This window comes from Phyllopteryx taeniolatus, chromosome 9, assembly GCF_024500385.1.
Source record: "Phyllopteryx taeniolatus isolate TA_2022b chromosome 9, UOR_Ptae_1.2, whole genome shotgun sequence".
NCBI classification, from domain to species: domain Eukaryota; kingdom Metazoa; phylum Chordata; class Actinopteri; order Syngnathiformes; family Syngnathidae; genus Phyllopteryx; species Phyllopteryx taeniolatus.
This window is the reverse complement of record NC_084510.1, coordinates 11,310,833-11,332,270: the sequence shown is the minus strand read 5'-3', so window position 1 is coordinate 11,332,270 and position 21,438 is coordinate 11,310,833. Positions and strand designations below refer to the sequence as shown.

Genomic DNA, 21,438 nt, shown 5'->3' with positions numbered 1-21,438 from the left:
GGCTGTACAGAAAGCACTGGGCTGTTGGGACTCCTTTTAGAGAAAAGTTTTCTTTTTTTAAATTATTTTGTTATTTAGTTTGTGCTTTGCCGGACAGATAGGAAGTCTGTTACAGTTTTAACTCAATATTTGTTGCAGTTTGTGGCAGAGACAGCAAGTTTGTTTCCTAAACCCCACAGTGTCGTTTAGTACTTATATTTTAAACGGTAGCTATTTTGTTAGAGAAACATTTGTTTGTGTTTACATATTTAGTTATTTAATTTCTGGTTTACAGCACAGACCGGAGACTATTATCATTTTACTTTTAAAAAATCCTATATAATTAAGTGTCCTAAATAAAGTTTAGGTTTTGTTTTTTTAAATCACAATCTCTTTTATTTATTTATTTCTTTTTTTGTAGCGTATATTGGTTTTGGATAAAATCGGAATTAATTTTGGAAAAAAATATGCCAGAAGGTGAATGCTTGCGTTCACTTCCGGTTTAGTGCGACATACGTCTAACGTTACAACCAAACTATCTTTGTCTCGTAAAGGGGTACCACGTCTTCTCTTCATATCTGTAAATTTTAGGAAAAGTGACAAAAAAACTCGATCAATCTTAGTACTTAGGAGGCTCACTACATTAATATACTAAGAGTTCTCAATTACAGCAGTTTTCGGTTATACTCAAACACACAACACACAACAGGAAGTAGAATTTTATAGAAAATTTAATTAAATCTAAAAGGGAAACCTACAACGAAACAATGCAGAGGGATTTTACAAAAAAAAAATAAAAAATTCTAATGGTAATAGAAAGAATAATAATGGTAATAGAAAGAAAAAGACATACGTGAAGAAAAATAGGACCTCGTGTGTGGCTGGACTAAAAATGTGTGTGAATGTGCAAAAAGTGAAAACAAAGGAGATGCAAAAAGAAAGTTGTTGTCACGTTGGGGTGAGCTCGTAATGTTTCCTGCCGTTTGAACTTGTTACGGGCCCCGCGCTTGCTCTCAACTGTGGGTGTGACTGGTACGAATGCCGGGAGTTGCTTTCTGGGGCTTCCTCCAACACATCAGGGCTGGGAAATACCGATAGAAGAAGCATGGCCGGCTTCTTTGATTGGACAGCGCTGCCGTCGTGGTCCGGGGGCACACGCACCGCATGGTGACAACAAAAGACAAAGAAAAGGGGAGGAGGGATGGGTTGCCCGGAGCTGCCCCGGAGCTACAGGGATGTTAGCCTGGAGGAACAGAGCCAAGAGACCAAGCAAGCAAGAGAGGAAGAAGGTGGACGCCACAGAGTTAAATATTCAGGGGGCGTGTCTAAGAGACGGGGGGAAGTGGAGAAGACCACACCCATCGACTTGAATCTAGTCTACAATTTGGCCCTTAAAAATGGGTTTAAAAATCATCTATCAATCTAAAATACTCCCAACTTTGTACTCTCTCACGCTTAGGAAAGAAACATAATAAACGGTTGTTATAACTTTCGCGCATGTGCTAAACTAGCGTTCTTGGCACAATCAGTTTTTACAGGTTGATATCAAACACAGTGGCACCTTCAGAAGAAACAAATTTGGAAGGCAACCTGTAAAGACAATCACACAGGCATCACGGTATACATTTAGAACATTCCTGAAGGTTTGTTCTGTTTATCACAAACGTGAGACCTCTTCAATGTTGTTTTAATGTCCACAGGCAGTGTCTCTAACCATCACTGGGGGTGATCGTGTTCTATTGTTCAACAGTCATCAATCACTTCCTCCCCCATTCAGCTGTGCAAGTCATACGGAAGTTTTATGGCTCCAGATTATATAAACCAGGTTTCCTATGTCTCGTGAAAGCAAACTGGCAGGTTGAGGTTCAGGAACCAGGAATGGAAGTTTTATCAGTTCTTGGGGTCACCATGACAACTAGGCCATCGGCGTATCCATTACATTTTTTACCATCCTTACTGAAAAAACCTAATCAAATCGTGTATCAAACTGTGGGTAAGAAATCGTGATCTGCATCGAACTCTGACCTGGGTGTATTGTTACAGCCCTAATTAAAACAACATGTGCTTCATTGCTTACAGACATTAATGACTTTACTCCAACCAACTGATTGCACACAGTTCCAATCAAGATGTAGAATCTTGACTCCTCAGTTGTATTTGCATGTAAAATGTTCCCAAAGAGTAAGTTTTACACACCTCATTCACATCCTTTCTGCCATCCTCCGAACAGAATATGCAGTTTGTTTATCACATTCGCTACTTCCGCAGTGCCTTTCACTGCTTACATTGGCTTCTGTGTCAAGTGCAACTCCTATTGGTGGCATTTAGTATAGCATATGTTAGATTAAAAAAGAAAACATGTTTCAGCATGTCCTCTGTTTACGCTGGTCCCCACATACAGTGGTTTGAGGTTTCTTAAAGGGGCAGAAGGAACAAGTTTGCGCAGAAGAGTCAGAATATGTTTTCACGCAGCACAAGAAGGCACCCTCTGTTACCGCCATACCCACTGCTTTACATTGGATTGTTTAATATTAAGGGCCTAGAAGTGCTTTTCTTACAAATATTTACTATAATTAGGACTGCTACTGCATTAGCATACCTTAGCAATAGACTACGGTGCCTTCCGACCTGTGTACAAATTCAGGATACATTATGTTATGGCTCCCAGTATTGTCCATTTACACTGAAATTTGCCTCACTAGACACTAGACACTAGACAAGCATTACATAGAACACCATCATTATGTTGTGGGTTTTTGTTTAAGTGCTTTGAAAATTAAACCCTATGTAGGGGAACCTTGACTTTTGAGTCTAATTTGCTCTGTTGACTGAGCTCGTAACTCATTATCTCAAATTGTGATTGAGATGCGGGATGCTGGGCAAATGATGTGGCGTTCGCTGCCACCATCTAGCGGCTGCGTATCGTAACATCAGATTTTTGCACACAGCTCAAATCAACAAATCGACCGATGGACTGCTCGTAACTTGGAATTAACTCATTTATAAAATAAAGTTGGTGCACTCGTTAGTCAAGGTACCACTCAATTGATAATGATAACAATTGTTGTCTATATAGCACCTTTCAAAACAATTTTACAAGGTACTTCACATTCTTTTCCTCTTGTTCCAGGAAAATCCCCTTGGCCTTGGAGAACAGCTCTTCCTTTGCACCTCCCCATAGGACAAGCACAAATTCCCCTGGTAGCACCCCATCTCCAGGCTTCCTGAGCCCCCCTGCGACCATGTCCCAGACCCCCTATAGCCAATCCTTTGAGGGCAAGCCTGTGCTCTCCTATGGGACAACCTTAAATGCCCACAGCTCTCCGCAAGGAGGGCCTGAGCACCCGACCTACAGCACCACACAGGCCCGACAAGTGTCTTCGTCGCCACAGATGCCTTCAGCCCACTTGTCTTCATCCTCCTCACCATTAGCTCCCTCACTGGCCTCAGGCCGGGCGCTTAAGTCCCGTCCCTCCAGCAGCAGCACTACCAAGTCATTGTCCTTCAGGCCCAAGGAGCTCTCCACTGGCTCCTCCACACCCGTCATCCCCACCTCAGTTGGCGTGGGCGGTAACAGTAGCACCAACAGCTTCAGCTCGGGAAAGAAAAGAAAGAACAGCTCTGTCCTCCTGTCGTCCCACAGCTCATCAGAACCTGCTAATGCCAACTATTCTCCCTCGTCCTCTTTCAAGAAGAACTGTGCAAATGTCGGCAGCTCAGGGAGCACCTACCACCACAGCTCACTAGGTTCTTCATCCTCTTTCTCCTCGTTATCTTCCTCCCACAGTGGAGTCCACAGTGTGGGCCTCAACTGTGGCCCCAGCGTACGTACAAACTCTCTCAGCCTCAAGGCTGAGCCTTCCGCAGGGTCAGCAGGCGGCTCCTCAGGCCCACCGGCGCGAGGTCCCCCCTCGGGCAGCCCAGCCGAGTCCATCAAGCGTATGAGTGTGGTGATGAACAGCAGCGACTCCACCCTCTCTCTGGGGCCTTTCGTCCACCATCAGTCCTCAACCGACCACCATACCAGCTTCAGCCACCACTCCTCAGATAGGCGCCTGGAAGGCAAGAAGCGTAAAAGTTCCCCTGCCTGCAGCAGCATTAACAGTGGCACTGGGGGAGGTGGACTCGGGGGGGGAGGTGGGGGTCCTGTACCGGGTCGACCCAAGGTGTCCAAGTCGCCAGCCATTAACAACATCCTCGGGAAGCACGGACGGAACATTCCAGGGACGCCGGGGCTGCCTAACAACTCCCATTTACATCAGGTGGGTTGTGTCCTGTTGTGTTGACCAATCAGAATTAGAAATTAAGCGTGAAAGTGTTTTGGCAACATAAACGTATGTTTCAGTTGTATCTATATACAGTATACGATACAGTGGAACCTCTTAATTTGAATGCCCCATCCGGAATACGACTAAATGTTCTTGCCTTTAAAGGTGTTACCATCAAAACATTAGCTTAGATGCACATTTGTTTTGCTTTTTATTTGTTTTTATAATTTATCTGCAACATACAGTTGAAACCAGAAGTTTTTACATACACTACATAAAAAGACGCATACACTTTTTTTCCCCTCAACTTCTGACATAAAATCAGATGAAACTTTTCCTGTTCTAGGTCAATTAGGTCTAATTCATTTCCGGTTCTGTACTGTATAACCCAATCACTTATTTTGGTGTTATGCAACTTCATGACACAATAGCTTAGCAATTCGTATCATGCTTTTAGGGACGCAAAGAGAACTTTCTCCTCCATGGATTAGCGCGGGGGGGAGGGAGTGCTGCGTAAATAAAACGGCATGCACCGAGCAGCTTTTTTTTCACCCCGTTGCTTTTTTTTTTTTTTTTTTTTTTTTAAACAATATAGTGTTTATTTCATCAAAGTCATTTATTTAAAATTTTCGGCACAGTGGCCGGTCACAGTGCCATACTGGCTGGTAATGTTGGATGTTGGATTTTTTTTCACCCCGATATCTGGGACAATTGGTGTTACGGCTGTAACGAGTCAGCGTTCAGTGATTTCCGTAACAAAATACGGCCGTTCCGTAACATTTGGCTGCTCTGGATCAGACCGATACTGGTATCAGCAAAAACTCAAGGCTGCAATATCGGTATCGGATCGGGAGTTAAAAAGTTGCATCGGGACAGCCCTAGTGTTTATACTAGCGGATATTTGTTTGAACAGAAAAATGTGGTACCTTCCGGCCTATGGAAATTGCACCCAGGATGAACCTGACTTGTGCAAGTTAATTGACCTAAAACAGGAAAGGTTTAGCCTGATTTCATGTCTGATAGTGAATAAAAAAGAAAATGTCTTTTTATATACTGTATGTAAACATCTGGTTTCAACTGTAAGGGATATAAAGAGAAAAATAATGTACAGTACAGTACACCAATTGAAATGTACTTTCCAGTCCAGTATCACCATAAGCAATTTTTATCAAAGCTAAGGTAGCATTATTTATTGTTTTATTGGTTTTAACATTAAAAGCCATCAACCTATTTTTACATTTTCATGAGTTGAGAATTTAATGTGACATCAAATGATGCCTCTGTATTCAATCTGAGAGGTTCCACTTTTCTAGAAGTATACAGTGAGTATGGAAAGTATTCAGACCCCCTTACATTTTTCACTCTTTGTTATATTGCAGCCATTTGCAAAAATAAATGTTCTTTTTCCCCTCAATGTACACACAGCACCCCATATTGACAGAAAAAAATGGAATTGTTGCAATTTTTGCAGATTTATTAAAAAAGAAAAACTGAAACATCACACAGCTGTAGGTATCCAGACCCTTTGCTGTGACACTCATATATTTAAGTCGTGTGCTGTCCATTTCTTCTGATCATCCTTGAGATGGTCCTACACATTCATTGGAGTCCAGCTGTGTTTGATTATACTGATTGGACTTGATTAGGAAAAAATCATGAGGTCGAGCAACTGCCTGAAGAGCTCAGAGAATTCTGGCATTTGGGACGACCAGAACCCTTCCTAGAGCTGGCCGTCCGGCCAAACTGAGCAATCGGGGGAGAAGAGCCTTGGTGAGAGAGGTAAAGAAGAACCAACAAGACAAGGACTAAAATAACGACGGAGTGGCTTCAGAACAACTCCGTGACTGTTCTTTAATGGCCCAGCCAGAGCCCTGACTTGTACCCATTTGAGCATCTCTGGAGAGACCTGAAAATGGGTGTCCACCAATGTTCACCATCCGACCTGACAGAACTGGAAAGGATCTGCAAGGACGAATGGCACAGGATCCCCAAATCCAGGTGTGAAAAACATCATTCCCAAACAGACTCATGGCTGTAGTAGCTCAAAAGGGTGCTTCTACTAAATACTGAACAAAGGGTCTGAATACTTATGGCTGTGTGATATTTCAGTTTTTCTTTTTTAATAAACAATTCAATTTTTTCTGTAAATATGGGGTGCTGTGTGTAAATTAATGAGGAAAAAAATGAACTTAAATGATTTGTGCAAATGGCTGTAATATAACAAAGAATGAAAAATTTAAGGTGGTCTGAATACTTTCCGTACTCTGTACATACGGCTCAAAAAGACATACCGTTGATTGCTATTTCAGCTTGGGCAAAAGATGCTCTAACACGTTTACTTTTATTCCCCTTATGCAGCCAAAGGCTCGTCCCTGACAGTGGTGTCAGCCCGCAGAGTGTGTGGATGCGGCACGATGATGGGACGTAGTCTGGAGCAATCTGCTCTGGACTGTACGAGGCCTTCTAAAACGAAAACCCACATTACGCTCAGTTTCCCACAATCCTCAGGTTGGAGATGATCTGGACTGCCCAGTGAAGTCAAATGTTCGTACTATTTCTCCCAAAGCCATGTCTGTTGGAGGCGTGGCGGGGACAAGTGGTGCTCGATGGGCATACGTCACGCTTGGAGCCGACCACATACCTCCACAAGCATGGTACTGTGCCGGTATTCCGAGTGGTCTTCCAGACAGTCCCAGCGCGGGACGGAGAGTGACAGCCATGAGTTTCCGGGGTGCACTTTGGTTCCGGTCAAGAGCTGTTGTGAGCTCTATGGCCACAAGCTGTCATGACGCTGAGCAAGTGGGGAGACAGCAAGCCGATCTCTTCCTTGTGTGTGTGTGTGTGTGTGTGTGTGTGTGTGTGTGTAAAGAATGTGAACCCTTTGGAATTTGTTACATTTCTGCATGAATTTGTCATCAAATGAAGTCAGATCTTTATGTAAATCGCAAGAATAAACAGTCTTTTTAAACTAATACCATAAAAACAATGACATGGTTTCAAATGTTCAGAGGAAAACGTAAACATTTGCAGCACAGGGAGGAAAAAGTAAGTGAACTCTTGGTTGTAATAACTGGTTGACCCTCCTTTGGCAGCATTAACATCAACTAAACATTTCCTGTAGTTGCAGATCAGACATGCAAAACGATCAGGATGAATTTTGGACCATTCCTCTTGACAAAAGTGTTAAGGTTCAAGTTTCCTGGGATGTCTGGTGTGAATAGCTCTGTTGAGGTCATGCCAGAGCATCTCAATCAGGTTGAGGACAGGACTTTGACTGGGCCACCCTAAACATTATTTCTTCTGACGCCATTCTGTTGTTGATTTGCTTGTGTTTTGGATCATTGTCATGCTGTGGCATGATTTCAAAAGAGCTATCCACACCAGGCATCACAGGAAACGTGCTGAACTGCAACAGTTTTGTGAAGAGGAATGTTCCAAAATTCATCGTGATTGTTGTGCACATCTGTTCTGCAACTACAGAAAATGTTTGGTTGAGATTATTGCTGCCAAAAGTGGGTCAACCAGTGAAGTGTTCACTTACTTTTACCTCCCTTTCCTGTGAATGTTTATTTTCACTAAGAATATGAAAACTAGATTTTTGGTGTGCTATTAGTTTAGGCACACTCTTTATTCTTGTGATTTACATGAGCAGACTACATTTGATGACCTATTTAGGCAGGAAGTTAAGAAATCCAGTGCACTGGTTAAATGACTAGATGTTACTAGTGTGGCAAAAATGCTACTACTAGTCATTAGAAAATTCTACGAGTTAACCTCTAGCACTTCACTATTAGTAGTCATAGTGCACAGATGTCAATTAGTGCACGGTTTTGCCTCTTGTGTAACATTTAGTCATTCTACTAGAGCGCTGAATTGTCTTACTAATAAGGACAACAAGCGTGCTAGGACAGTTCAGCGCACTAGTAGGATATCAGATAAATGCTCAAACGACTTTCCATGTGTGTGCGTGAAAAAGATGAGTTTGTTGAAGAGTATTTTTCTCATGTCAGATTCTGCTGGATGACTGGAATTTGAGACTCAAATTCACCCCCCAGCGCCTGATCTCAGAAGCCTTGGAAGGAGAGCTGGAGGAGCAGCAAACATGCTTGCGTCACCTCAAATGTCACACAATCACCTTGTTTCACGCTTCTTCAGTCGGACTCGGCTCACTTGTTTTGGGGGCTATGTGCGGTAACCTGAGAAGATCCTGTAAATGTTTTTATTTTAGTGACCCGGAGAATTATGCAAGTGTTACCTTATTCAGATTTCTCTTATGAGCTTTTACACTGTACTACAAAGAGTCTTCGTAGATGTGGTTGAGGACGGTTGTGCTTTCAAATGTGAAAGCCAAACCTGACATGCGCTCTCGCGTGAATCTTTTGTCCGTTGAGACAAATTTGAACGGAATTTCTGTGTTCAATGTGCAGAATGATAGCCACAGTAGACCTGCTCCCCAACTGTGAACAGCACTAAACCTTTCTCTCTCCACAGGCAATGCTTATTTGATAACTAAGCTCGCCAAAAGCTGCTACTTTAGTGTCTATTCCCAACTTTGAAGATGAGCACTTGGGCTGGTGAAGTGGTTGAAGGTGCATTGCCTGTGTGGATATGAAGAACCTGTGCAAATCGTATTATTGCCACAATCTTTTCTGATAAGTATCACAATTACTGTGGGAGAGCCCCTACTTCCTGTGGCCCGATGTGAATTGTAATGTTTCTTCCCCCCCTTCTTTCCCGCATAGGGAATCAGGTATGGTATGTCTTAACTGGAGCAAACTTTATGCACGTCGGCTGTCTTCTGTGGGTGTTTTGCCCCCTCGCGTTGAACAGGACCCAAAACCCTGGATGCTGAGTTGTGATACCTCTGCGCATTGCTCAGATGGTGTCACGTGACAAGCTTGTACTTTGAATTCCGTGAGTCAACATTGAGCCTTAAATCAGGCAATAGTCCAGTCTCTGGGATGTTTGCTTCTTTTGAGCAGTTTCAAGTGGGTTTTGTGGTGTGAGATTCATGCAGATTGCTTCACAGGACATGTTTCAACATTTGGCAACACTAGTTGATATCTGGAAACCTCTACTGATGTCAAAAGTGGAAAGTAGATTTTTAAACACAACTTTAGCTTCCCCCCCCGCACCCCTTCACAGCTTATATAGTTAAAAGAACCCACCCCTATTTGAAAAATGTATTTTGTTAACGAATTGTACATAAATGAAACGTGTATTTTTGCACAGGCATTTTTTGTACATGCAGGAACTTTTGGGTACCATTTTGAAGAGTCGTTATTTATTTAGAAAGCCAGAAGAGAAGCCAGAATTTGATTATTTTAAAGTGTTTCACTGCCAAGTCTATATAATGCAATACGTGGATATATACAGTATGTATAGAAGCCGCTCATGAATCATGGACTGAAGGTCTCTTAAGGGACAAAGGTGAAGTGTTTTTCCACTGTAGCATGTGTCTGTTTGACAGCGAATACCTTTATTCACTTTTCAAGGTCTCAAATCACATGTGCTTTTACAACACATATTTTGTTGCCTATGAATTAACACAACTAATGTACTTGTGTGACCTAATCGGCCTGTGATGGTCTTGTGTCCTGCAGGCTTCGGCTCAATGGGCCCACCAGTCAGACACTTTACCTTAAAGATGTCTGTTGGTGGTGGTTTTAGAAGGCTGAAGGGACTAAGTCATTGCGATTGCTTGCATCATCATTGCCAAACGAGTAATTTGAATCACAGCTTTTCAAAGAAATATCAAATTAAGAAAGTGCCTGAATTTGTTTCACCCTGAGGACAGTGTTGTCAGGTTATTTAAAAAAATAAATAAAAAATAGTTTTGTTTTTTACCTTACTTGAATGTTCAAAGTGTTGTTATCTGCCTATGAACTCTAAATGTGGTCAAAAAAAAAAAAAAAACAGCTTCCCAGCTGCCCAGTATCAAACAGTAGTGTGTGTGTGTGTGTGTGTTCAGTGAGACTGACAATACGCTAACAGTACCTGTCATCAGTGTGAGTCTCTGTCTGAAGCCTCTGTTATTCTGGGCGTTGTACAACATTCAATCTGGTCCTTTGTTTACCTTTAAACTCCACTGACATCTCAACTGAACTTTCCAGTAGGTGGCAATATGAGGAATTATAATTTTTTTTTTTAAATCGAACCATAGACTTGGAATGTGAACACAAGAGTACAGCTAATGTTTGGGGGGGTTAACCAACCATGACAAAAAGCCTGTAGATTTCTTTTTGATGAACATCAAATCTTTTTCAGCTAGACTATGTATTGGCTGCTATGTAATTCATGAACAAAATATAGGTTAGAAGTAATATTTAAAGAAAAAGATTGTATATTTGTTTTGTAACAAGTTCTGTAAATAAAATAATTTATACTATTTATACAAATGAATGTCTCTGCCTCTTTCCTGAATACAAAATCACCAGTGTCAACAGTCAAACATTTTATTATGTACACAAATGAATTTGTCAAACAAACATTTCTAAGAAAAGCAAAGCTGAAGGATCCACCTCGCTGACCCGACAAAAATGTGGCCACCATGTTTACATGTTGATAACTCTTGACAACTTCTGGACTCTGTTAAGCAGCAGATCACCCTTCTTGATGGTCTCCTGGTACTGCCAGTTTTTACTATCAGGTCTGGTAGGGAAAAGAAAGCAAAGAATTGGATTTTCTTCTGAGTTATGGCCCAGCAATATGGCGGTACAATGAAAGGTGGCCTTACCTGTTGGTTTCCACAATCTCGTTCACTTTATCAATTTTGCAGTGGAGATGTCCAGCAGCGATGAACCGGGACAGCTCCCTGAGATAAAAGACAAGTTGTTAATGGAGCCAGAGAAAGAACATGTCAACTTTGATAATACAATTTTCACACTTCTTGCAGTGACCCATATGTAATCAGCAGTACAGGTCAGTATGGTACACTTTTTTTTTTTAGCTTCCATTATGAAATGTTGCAAAGGGTACCAATATAAACTAGGGCTGGGTGATTAGGAAAAAGTAATGATCATGATTGTTTTGATATTGAAATCACAGCTAATAAATACGACTATTCACTGAGTTTGAAACTTTGTATTTAACTACAAAAACTCAACTTTAAATATAACTTGATAGAACAACCAGAAAATAAATTAATACATTAAAAGAAATTTTAAAAAACATACAACACAGCCATGGCTAAAATCATTGGAACGCCTGGGGTGAAAGTATTGTCTTAATATTCTAGCATTTAGCAAATAGAAATAATGTTGGTAATCTTAATCTACCTAAAACAAACATTTGTCTGCTTTCATGTCTGACAGATGGGGAAGAAAAGCGTTTGTCTCTTTATACAAAACCATGACTATCTGCTGCCTTGGCCTCTTGGGGGCAGTGTGTTGCGATACAGGCATGGAGGTGCAGATTACAGTAAAATACCAAAAAGAAGAAGAAAGTCACAAAACTTTGTGTAACTAGTTTTCCATAGATTTGGAAGAATATACAGTGGGGACAGAAAGTTTTCACTTTGTTATATTGCAGCCAAAATAATATATTGCAAAAATAATTTAAGGTCATTTTTTCCTCATTAATGTACACACAGCACCCCATATTGACAGAAAAAAAATTAATTGTTGAAATTTTTGCAGATTAAAAAAGAAAAACTTAAATATCACACAGCCATAAGTATTCAGACCCTTTGCTGTGACACTCATTTAACTCTGGTGTTGTCCATTTCTTCTGATCATCCTTGAGATGTTTCTACACCTTCATTGGAGTCCAGCTGTGTTTGATTATACTGATTGGACTTGAATAGGAAAGCCACACCCCTGTCTATATAAGACCTTACAGCTCACAGTGCATGTCGGAGCAAATGAGCATCATGAGGTCAAAGGAACTGCCTGAAGAGCTCAGAGACAGAATTGTGGCAAGGCACAGATCTGGCCATGGTTACAAAAATAATTATGCTGCACTTAAGGTTCCTAAGAGCAGAGTGGCCTCCATAATCCTTAAATGGAAGACGTTTGTGATGACCAGAAACCTTCCTCGAGCTGGCCGCCCAGCCAAACTGAGCAATCGGGGGAGAAGAGCCTTGGTGAGAGAGGTAAAGAAGAACCCAAAGATCACTGTGGCTGAGCTCCAGAGATGCAGTCGGGAGATGGGAGAAAGTTCTAGTAAGTTAACCATCACTGCAGCCCTCCACCAGTCGGGGCTTTATGGCAGAGTGGCCCGACGGAAGCTTCTCCTCAGTGCAAGACACATGAAAGCCTGCATGGAGTTTTCTAAAAAAAAAAAAAACACCCAAAGCGCTCCAAGATGGTGAAAATTAAGATTCTGTGGTCTGATGAGGCCAGGATAGAAATTGTTGGCCTTAATGCTAAGCGGTATGTGTGGAGAAAACCAGGCACTGCTCATCACCTGTCCAATACAGTCCCAACGGTGCAGCAACTTGGTGGCAGCATCATGCTGTGGGGGTGTTTTTCAGCTGAAGGGACAGGACGACTGGTAGCAATCAAAGAAAAGATGAATGCGACCAAGTACAGGGATATCCTGGACAAAAACCTTCTCCAGAGTGCTCAGAAACTCAGACTGGGCCGAATGTTCACTTTCAAAAAAGACAATGACCCTAAGCACACAGCTAAAATGAGTGGCTTCAGAACAACTCCGTGACTGTTTTTGAATGGCCCAGCCAGAGCCCTGACACAAACCCAATTGAGCATCTCTGGAAAGACCTGCAAATGGCTGCCCACCAACGTTCACCATCCAACCTGACAGAACTGGTGAGGATATGCAAGGAGGAGTGGCAGATGATCGCCAAATCCAGGTGTGAACAACTTGTGTCGATCATTCCCAAAAAGACTCATGGCTGTATTAAAGGGTGCTTCTACTAAATACTGAGCAAACGGTCTGAATACTTATGGCTGTGTGATATTTCAGTTTTTCTTTTTTAATAAATCTGCAAATATTTCAACAATTCAATGTTTTTTTGTCAGTATGGGGTGCAGTGTGTACATTAATGAGGGGAAAAAATAAACTTAAATTATTTTAGCAAATGGCTGCAATATAACAGAGTGAAAACTTTAAGGGGGTCTGAATACTTTCCGTACCCACTGTATGCTCGTGTGTATTGTTGTATTGTCTGTCTGTATGTGTTAGTACGGCGTTTGTGTATAAATCTTTGTTATTTGAAGGTAAATTCCTCCCGTGATCTAATACTAATGTTAGCTCGCCCGTCCGTAGGGTTTTCCATTGACCGCTAGCATAAGCTGGCGATTTCTAAAACGATGCGTGTCTTGTTTAAATACTCAGCGTGAGTAATTCTTTTTGTTGTGCTGTTTAACAATAAACTCCAACTAGGGTGTAAATAAAGCACGCTCAGGGAAGGCAGAAGAACATGCGTCACAAGCTCGCTGCAAGCAACACAGGGTGCGTTTGCAACACATGGAACTTGCATACACAACCGGTGCCGCGGCACATTCGTTTTTCTTCGATGATGATGTTTTTTATGATCACGAGAAGCCAAACTTGAAAACATGATTAAATTGAGATTAATCGCCCTGCCGTAATATAAACTGATTCATCATTATTGGCACACATCCATTGTGGTACCAACCAAGCATGCAGTCGTACCACAGTTTCTCTCTAGGTACTCTGTCATAGGCTTTCTGTCGATCTACAAAGACACAATGTAGCTCATGCTGACCTTCTCTGTACTTCACCATCAACACAAGGCAAATAATGCATTTGTGGTACTCTTTCTAGGCATGAAACCATACTGTTGCTCCCAAATTTTCACTATCCTTAAATCACCCTAGCCGGCTGCACATCCTTCTCATCTCTATCGCTGTCTGGCCAACCTGTATAGATCCTTTTTTCTCCTTCTTTTGTGTCCAATCTAGCATACATGTCATCACATGCCTCGTTTGGCCTTCGCCACCTCTACCTTCACCTTACGTCATATCGCCTTGTATCCCTTTCTCTTCTCCTCAGTTCCACTCCTTCTTAGCTCACCTCTGTCCTTGTATGGTTTCCTGTACTTTGAGGTTCCACCACCAAGTCTCATTCGTCTCTTTCCGACCAGAAGATACACCGAGTACTCTCCTGCCTGTCTCTCTGATCACCTTGGCTGTAGTGGTCCAGTCTTCTGGAAGCTCCTCCTGTCCGCCAAGAGCCTGTCTCACCTCTTCTCGAAAAGCCGCACAACACTCTTCCTTTTTCAGCTTCTACCACATGGTTCTCTGCTCTGCCTTTGTCTTCTCAATCTTCCTCCTCACCACCAGCATCATCTTACACACCACCATCCTATGCTGTCTCGCCACACTCTCCCCTCCCTTACAGTCAGTGACCTCCTTCAGATAACATGATCTGCATAAAACGTAATCCACCTGCGAGCTTTTACCTCCGCTCGTATAGGTCACCCTATGTTCCTGCCTCTTCTGGAAGAAAGTGTTCACTACAGCCATTTCCAAGCCAACACTTCCTTTAAAATAACCTCTATTCCATTTCTCTTACCATCTACACCCTGGCAAATCATTTAAACCCTGCCCCTAAACTTCTAGCCTTACTGCCTTTCCACCTGCTCTCCTGGACACACAATAAATATATCAACCTTACTCCTAATCAATCATCATGTCAACCAACTCCTGAGCTTTTCCTGTCATAGTCCCAACATTCAAAGTCCCCACGTTCAGTCTTAGGTTATGTGCTTTCCTCTTCTCTTTCTGCCTAAGAACTCTCTTTCCACCTCTCCGACTTCGACCCACAGTAGCTGAACAACGTCTGCCACAGTTAACCTACCGGTGGCGGGCGTTGTTAACCTGGGCCACGACCGATCCAGTATGGAATTCTGTGGATGAACGCTCATATTTGTTTGGCAAAGTTTTAAGCCCTATGCACTTCCTGACGCAACACTCTGCATTTATCCAGGCCTATAGTTTGCACTGGCTTGTGCCCCCCACATGGCTGCATTTCGGGGTGCCCATGATAGTTGATGATTTAATTGGCTTTAGAATTAAAAGAAGGTCCTTGGAAAGAATTCTCACCAATAAGCGGTCCCTGGACCGAAAGATTTTGAGAACCCCTGCTACAGTATATGGTATACAGTCCAATGTAGAGTAGGAGAACTCACTGGTCGATGAACTCTGTGCTGACGCCAAAGGCCTCGGCCATGTAGCCCAGTGTGAGCGAGCGGTAGGATTCCAGCAGCTGGCTGTAGGCCTGGATCCTCATCTCCCTCACATAATAGCGGTAATGTGGGGCAAAGAGCCAGTCCTTCTTCATCTCCTGCTCCACTGTTGCTGTGGAACAGTAAAGAAAGAACAAGGAGATGAGCTTCAGTGAATTATGCAGTAGAGCAGTTGCACAAATACTTGTGGATACTGGAATACAGTGAACCCCTGTTTATCGTATGGGATACGTTCCAGACCCATCCGCAATAGGTGCAAATTTGCAATACAATGACACCATAAAAAATGTTAATAGAATTTTTACCCCTTCCCCATGCTAAACATTTTCTTATTAAAACACACTTTAAGTTACTGTTACACGTATTACAGCGTCCATGAACATTCATGTGCCTTATGGGGGCTGGTGAGCTGGCGTGTGACATTGAAAAGTCTACGTGTGAGTGTCTGGGCTTGAGCATGAGTATGTTTTACGGTTCTCCGGCATTCAGTTAACAGCTGAGAAGTGCATCGGCAACTGTGGCTGTCCTTTCCCACATCCGAGGACAATACAGTCAGTCAGTAGGTATACAGTGTTTTCCCCCCCACGTTCACTACTCACAGATTCACCTATCCGCCACTATTCACTGAAAAACACCTATCTGCTGCTTTTGTGCTCAGGCCAAAGCCCTGTGTAATATTAAAGTCTTGCTTTGGTACCATCTTGGGGCCAAGGCCCTATGTTGAAGTGAGTTGATGAGCTTCATATTACTCGCAGATTTTCACTATTCACAGCAGGGCTCAGTCCCTATCGCTTAGGGATAGCTGGGGAACACTGTACGGTAAATAGGGATTGCTTAAAGAAAACATGCGATATAGTGGGAATGTAAATGATGAACCTCGCTAAAGGACTGTATTAAAAATTTAAAGTAGCAGGCAAGATGAAATGTCCTCACCGAGAGACTGAAAGAAGACCGAGTAGCGGCACTCGTAGAGGGAAAACAGATACTGGCGAACAGCTGGCAGACTGTGCAGCACTTCCAGGATCTCTGCTCCTTTTATTACCTAAGAAAAAGATTACTCTTGTACAGCCATAACTATAATGGACATCACTGAGCCTTTGATGCAAATGTACTGTATAAAACACTACCATAAGTTACCAATTTTAAATCTTGACCACTAAAAAGCTCCCTTGGCAACTTGTTTGCGAACGCATCCGATTTCTTTGTACCTTTTCACGAAGGTCAGGGCGCTTGAGGGCAATCATGCACACGTAGACCGTGTAGGTGACAAACGTCTTGTAGTCCATAAGCTCGTACGACGTGAAGGTGGAGACCGTGTCGAGAAAGAGCTCGGCAGCTTGCTTGAAATCCCTGATGGCCACGCAGTACAGACCCTGGTAGACCTTCAGTCGATTTCTCCTGTCCCAGTCTCCCCCCTCTTCAATCAGGCTGCAGGGGAGATAGGGTCACGCGGGGGCGGGGCGGTCCGTGCCAAGTATCGTACACCACAAAGGTAATGATTGACTGGCATTACCTTTTGGCTTTCTCAGAGTTGCGCGTGATGAGGTCACTGTCCATGTAGAAGAGGCCGATCCTCAACAGGTAGAAGACGATGTCTAGTCTGTGACCCAGAGCCACTGTCTTGTCGTAGGTTTTCCTGAATGCTGTTAGGGCCCCCTCCTGTGGAAGCACATAGAAAAAGCAGATTTTTACAACTGTGTGGCCCCACCCAGTCATTGCAACATTTGCAATTATAATCACAGAACATGCAGAAGTTGATGTTAAAATCTGTACAGAACCTGTCCTGTCCTGTCTGCTACAGGTTGTGTCTCTTCCTCATAGAGTGTAGAAACCCAATCCCAATCCCAATCCACATATCGGTAAAAACCCAACTCCTATGTGACATTACTGTTGGCAAATACTATTGTTAAACAGTTTTTGTTCCCGGTTGTTTTTTCCTCTTTTTCTTCTGTCTTTTGTTCTCTGTTGTTTTTTCTCTTTTTCTTCTGTCTGTTTCCTCTTGGAGCTCCATTTGCCTGACTCCTTTTCCAATAAATATCCAGCACAGTACATCCAATTAAATGTTAGCCATTTTCAAAATAATCATAATTAGCCAGTTTTTTGCAGATTAAACAACTAAATTCTTACTTTCTCATGAAACAGTAAATGCTGTTCACTCGAGACAGGCAGGTAATAAATGACATGCATGGCTGACAGAACAGTTTTCTGTGTGAATTACAAAGTCTCCATCCTTCCATAAAGACATAACTTCTGTAAGTATACGTTTATAAGTTTTTACTTCGAATGCATTATTAGTGTTAGAATTGGCTCCCGTTTCAGTGTAACTCTCTCTGTACTTAATATAGTTAAAATGCAACTCAAAGATGACATTTGAGAAAGGCGTCTCTGGTTTTTATTTTGAAGTCATCACTTCATGCTAAAGAAAATAATGGAGCAGAAGAAATGTGATTTAACGTTACAGGGCATCATGCATAAATAATGTTTTGCCAACAACTTCACTCATTATGTTGCTTGTATACTGCATAAATTTCAGTCTTCAGTTAATGCTTTTTTTGGTATGTTTTATGTACTTGAAAATTCCTCTCTGTTTAAAAAAAAAAGTGAAACAAATACTAAAGGAGAAAGTATTGTAAAACTGTCAAATGTTCTGAATGTAATTCATATATTTCTTGTTGTACACATTAGGGACTAAATAAGTCATTTTATTCATTATATACATATATTTTTTTTAAATAAATCAGCCAATTAACTCATTCCCTCACAATGCCTTCTAAAGATGTCAATGGCATTTAACGGGGATGGTTGGGCGAGGGTCTTGTGCAGTTTATGTTTGATCGTCAAGCCTCTGGATAACTGCAATGAGGAATGGCACCCTGTAAAGGGAAACAATGCCTTGAGGTAAACATGCCTCCCTTAGAGGAAGGAGGAGGCAGGGTGCAGGAGACAAGGAGAAAAGGCAAGCATAATGGCAGAAAAGAGAGAAGTAAAAATATTTTAATCTTCTAATTCTAATCTTAACAAAAAAAATGCTTTCGGTATGAGAAATTTATTCCGCCAAGGCAAGAAGAATATTCCTGCGCCCGACAGGAATGACGCCTTAGATCATGCGGGGGAATAAAGGATGACGCTCCGAACCGATTGCTTTGTTGCAAAGTTATCGCCCAAAATGCTGGGCCATATGGCGAGATGCTCTCGGCTGCTTGCCAGCTGATCATCTGCTGACCAGGATTTGAGTAAATGGGATGCGGAATTGTCAGATGAGTGAACTCCCTCTGGATCGCCAGCCGGGCTTCATCCCGAAATCCTCCGGATGATATGGAGATGAAGGTAAACTCGTTTGCAGCTCGCGTTAGCTACATTTAGCGAGCAAACACGCTCCTTCAATCCTTGTTACATAAAAACATAATTTAGTCCCACAAGTTCACATTACAATGTAACATCTGTTGCCAGTACTGATTTTAATTTTCCATTTCGTCCATCTTGCAGGAATTCAACACCCGCGAGTCGAACGTCTTTTAGGATTCTGACGAATATAATTTTTATTATTTTTTTAAGTATTCTCGAGTAATGGTATTTATTTTTTAAAACGTACAAGTTATGCATCTAGCAGATGTTCGACTACCACTCCAGTACGTAGTGCAGACAAAAAAGGTAATTGAAATCTTTTTTTTCACCTCCCACGACAGCAATTTCAACAATGTATTTTTATAGTAATAGTTATGTTTCTAAACTCCACGGTTTGTGCTTCGAGCAGAAGTAAGGACTGGTTTCAAGGACAATGACAACCACACAAGATCCCAATTACCGCCACCAAAGAATAAAATCCAGATGTGGATAAAACTTTGCTAGATTTTATGCGCAAGGTAATAAAAACTTGGACTATTAAGCAAATGGTGGTAGAGGAGGAGAATTAGGAGGAACAAAGTGCAAATGTGGGAGCCCCATTTTTTCATGCATTTGTGTCTAATGTAAATTCTGTACCTAGTTATACTTTGTAAATAAATTATTTTTCTGTCAAAAGTTCTCTTTCAGTGTTGTTCTAGTACACAATATTCTGTGGGGCTTGAAAAATGGGTGAAATTGCTCAAAAATGCCTGGCAGTCTAGGGGTTCCCTACTCAGGAAATGGATGGCAGTGAATGAGTACAATTACCGGAATTTTTTCAATCAAATATCAGAACCAGCCTAAAAAAAAGCCATATCGTTCAGGCCTACAAATAACCACAGAGGGAGTATACCAAACTCCTCTGTTGCACAGCATAACTGTTCCGGCATAAATACAGGTTACAATACGGGTTAACAATTAAGAATAATAAGGAATACATTTGGGTGTCTGGAACGTATCCCCTGTGAGAAACGGGGCGTCACGGTACATTATGTGAAACCGTTCTTACGTTAGCTCTAATTCGATTGTTCGGATGTGGCTCAAGTAGTGGCTGGTGAACAGGTGCTCTGAGGCTAATATAAGAGCCAGTTACCTTATCTCCGATCCTGATCAGATATTCGGCTTTGGCCATCATAGCATCCCTGATCTCACTCTCCCCGAGATTTTTCTCTGCGTCCTCCAGCACGTCATCGAGCCGCTTCAGCTCCTCCTCGTTTGCCTTCTTCATCTTGCTCAGCAGGTCACTGTCTAGTTGCCACTTAAGCTCCTTGCACAAGGTTTCATAGTAGGGGGCCATGTCTACGGCATAGATATTAGAATGCATTACTCACCTAAAGTTAGAGATATTAGGCTTTCAGGATGAAGCTAAAATGCACTATAACCTTTACAAGGCAACTTACCGTCGTCCAACTGTTCATTGTTTCAGTACTTCTTGCACAACTTACTGTTCTCTCACAAGTACGAGTTTTTGTGTGTGACAAGCGTATGTTAGGGTACCATCATAAGCAGCTACGATTTTGTTGGCTAAGCACAAAAAAAACCTAGACATCACAATGAAACATTTGCTACATCTAGCACAACCCATGTTGAGCCTGATGGAGGTGCGTTAGCTTGAATTAGCGAATAGCTACCGTTAGCACGTTGGTTTTCCCGACATTTTCAGAGGCAGCGAAACCACCATCGAACACATATCTTTTCGCGTGTTCGCGTTTGCGTGGCGAAAATACTCGCTAACATTAAAACAGCGAAATGCTAACTCACTGTTCACTTTGATAGCGTCCATGAGCTCCGTCTTCACTTTAGCATCTTGTCGGTGACCGTCCATTGTGAGCAAGAACTTGAGTTGTGCTATCCTCAGATCAGGGTTCTTGGGCAGACCCTCTTCCTCGAGATTTTCTAGCGGCATGTTGTCTATACGGGAAGGAGATCAAGTAACGCTGTCTTTTGGAGGACGGAGAGCAGAATTGGCGGATATGTGCTAATCAACGATGACTACGGCAAACAGCGTAATGTTGTTTCCGCCAAAGCGTCACTGAACCAGGAGAGAAAAGAGAGGACGTCTTTGCCACAGTAAGTAGCCGAGTTATAGTTTACTACCATCTGCCGGACATAACTACAAACAACAACTCTGTTTATTTCCTGGTCTCACAGTCTTGATTGAATGAATTGTTTTAATAAATTGTTGTTAATTGTGTTGAATTCGCTTATTTACGGGCTTTATTTAAATGTGGATATATTTGATGTAAAGAAAATAAACATAGTCAACCAAACCATTCAATAATTCACTACGGTATACTTACTGGAGTGGTCTAAATGATCATTTTTGTTGCGTGCGCATTGCAGATGGTTTTCCTTAGAGGGCCTTCATGACTGAAACCATATTGCTGTATAATTTCGTTCTCGTAGTACTGTACGCAACATCCATCCATCCATTTTCTATATCGCTTATCCTCATTAGGGTCGTGGATGCGTTGGAGCTTATCCCAGCTGATATAAAGTACCCTGGACTGGTCTCCAGCCAATCGCAGGGGACACAGACAATAGAAAGACAACCATTCATACTCAAATTCACAATTTAGAGTCTTCACTTAACCTAACATGCATGTTTTTGGAATGTGGGAGGAACCTGGAGTA

General features: G+C 42.1%; 2 protein-coding genes across 4 annotated transcripts in view; one reads left to right on the top strand and one right to left on the bottom strand.

Moving 5' to 3' along the window:
- LOC133483131 (ataxin-7) overlaps positions 1-10,645 on the top strand; it is a 52,844-nt gene extending 42,199 nt beyond the window's left edge. For all 3 annotated transcript variants that reach the window (XM_061783811.1, XM_061783809.1, XM_061783810.1), the window contains 2 exons: positions 3,110-4,241; positions 6,606-10,645. In XM_061783811.1, coding sequence (XP_061639795.1) covers positions 3,110-4,241; positions 6,606-6,623 — 1,150 coding nt within the window. In that variant the 3' untranslated portion in view covers positions 6,624-10,645. The remainder of the gene's footprint in view (positions 1-3,109; positions 4,242-6,605) is intronic.
- A 43-nt stretch (positions 10,646-10,688) lies between these two features.
- On the bottom strand, positions 10,689-20,848 carry psmd6 (proteasome 26S subunit, non-ATPase 6). The gene is made up of 8 exons (XM_061783817.1): positions 20,566-20,848; positions 19,898-20,103; positions 16,934-17,079; positions 16,629-16,848; positions 16,354-16,462; positions 15,364-15,532; positions 10,984-11,061; positions 10,689-10,898 (listed from the first exon to the last, which is right to left on the bottom strand). Exons 1-8 carry the CDS (start codon positions 20,708-20,710, stop codon positions 10,802-10,804), a joined length of 1,170 nt encoding a protein of 389 aa, XP_061639801.1. The 5' UTR covers positions 20,711-20,848; the 3' UTR covers positions 10,689-10,801.
- Positions 20,849-21,438: the final 590 nt, after the last annotated feature.

What these genes read in the sequence shown, in the direction of transcription:
- psmd6 (XM_061783817.1), bottom strand. Translation starts at nt 20,710, where the DNA reads ATGCCGCTAGAAAATCTCGAGGAAGAGGGTCTGCCCAAGAACCCTGAT. An exon ending in GCCCTGACCTTCGTGAAAAG is followed by an intron (nt 16,463 to 16,628) that starts GTACAAAGAAAT and finishes TCTTTTTCTTAG; the next exon opens with GTAATAAAAGGAGCAGAGAT. An exon ending in GGTCTTCTTTCAGTCTCTCG is followed by an intron (nt 15,533 to 16,353) that starts GTGAGGACATTT and finishes ACTGTTCCACAG; the next exon opens with CAACAGTGGAGCAGGAGATG.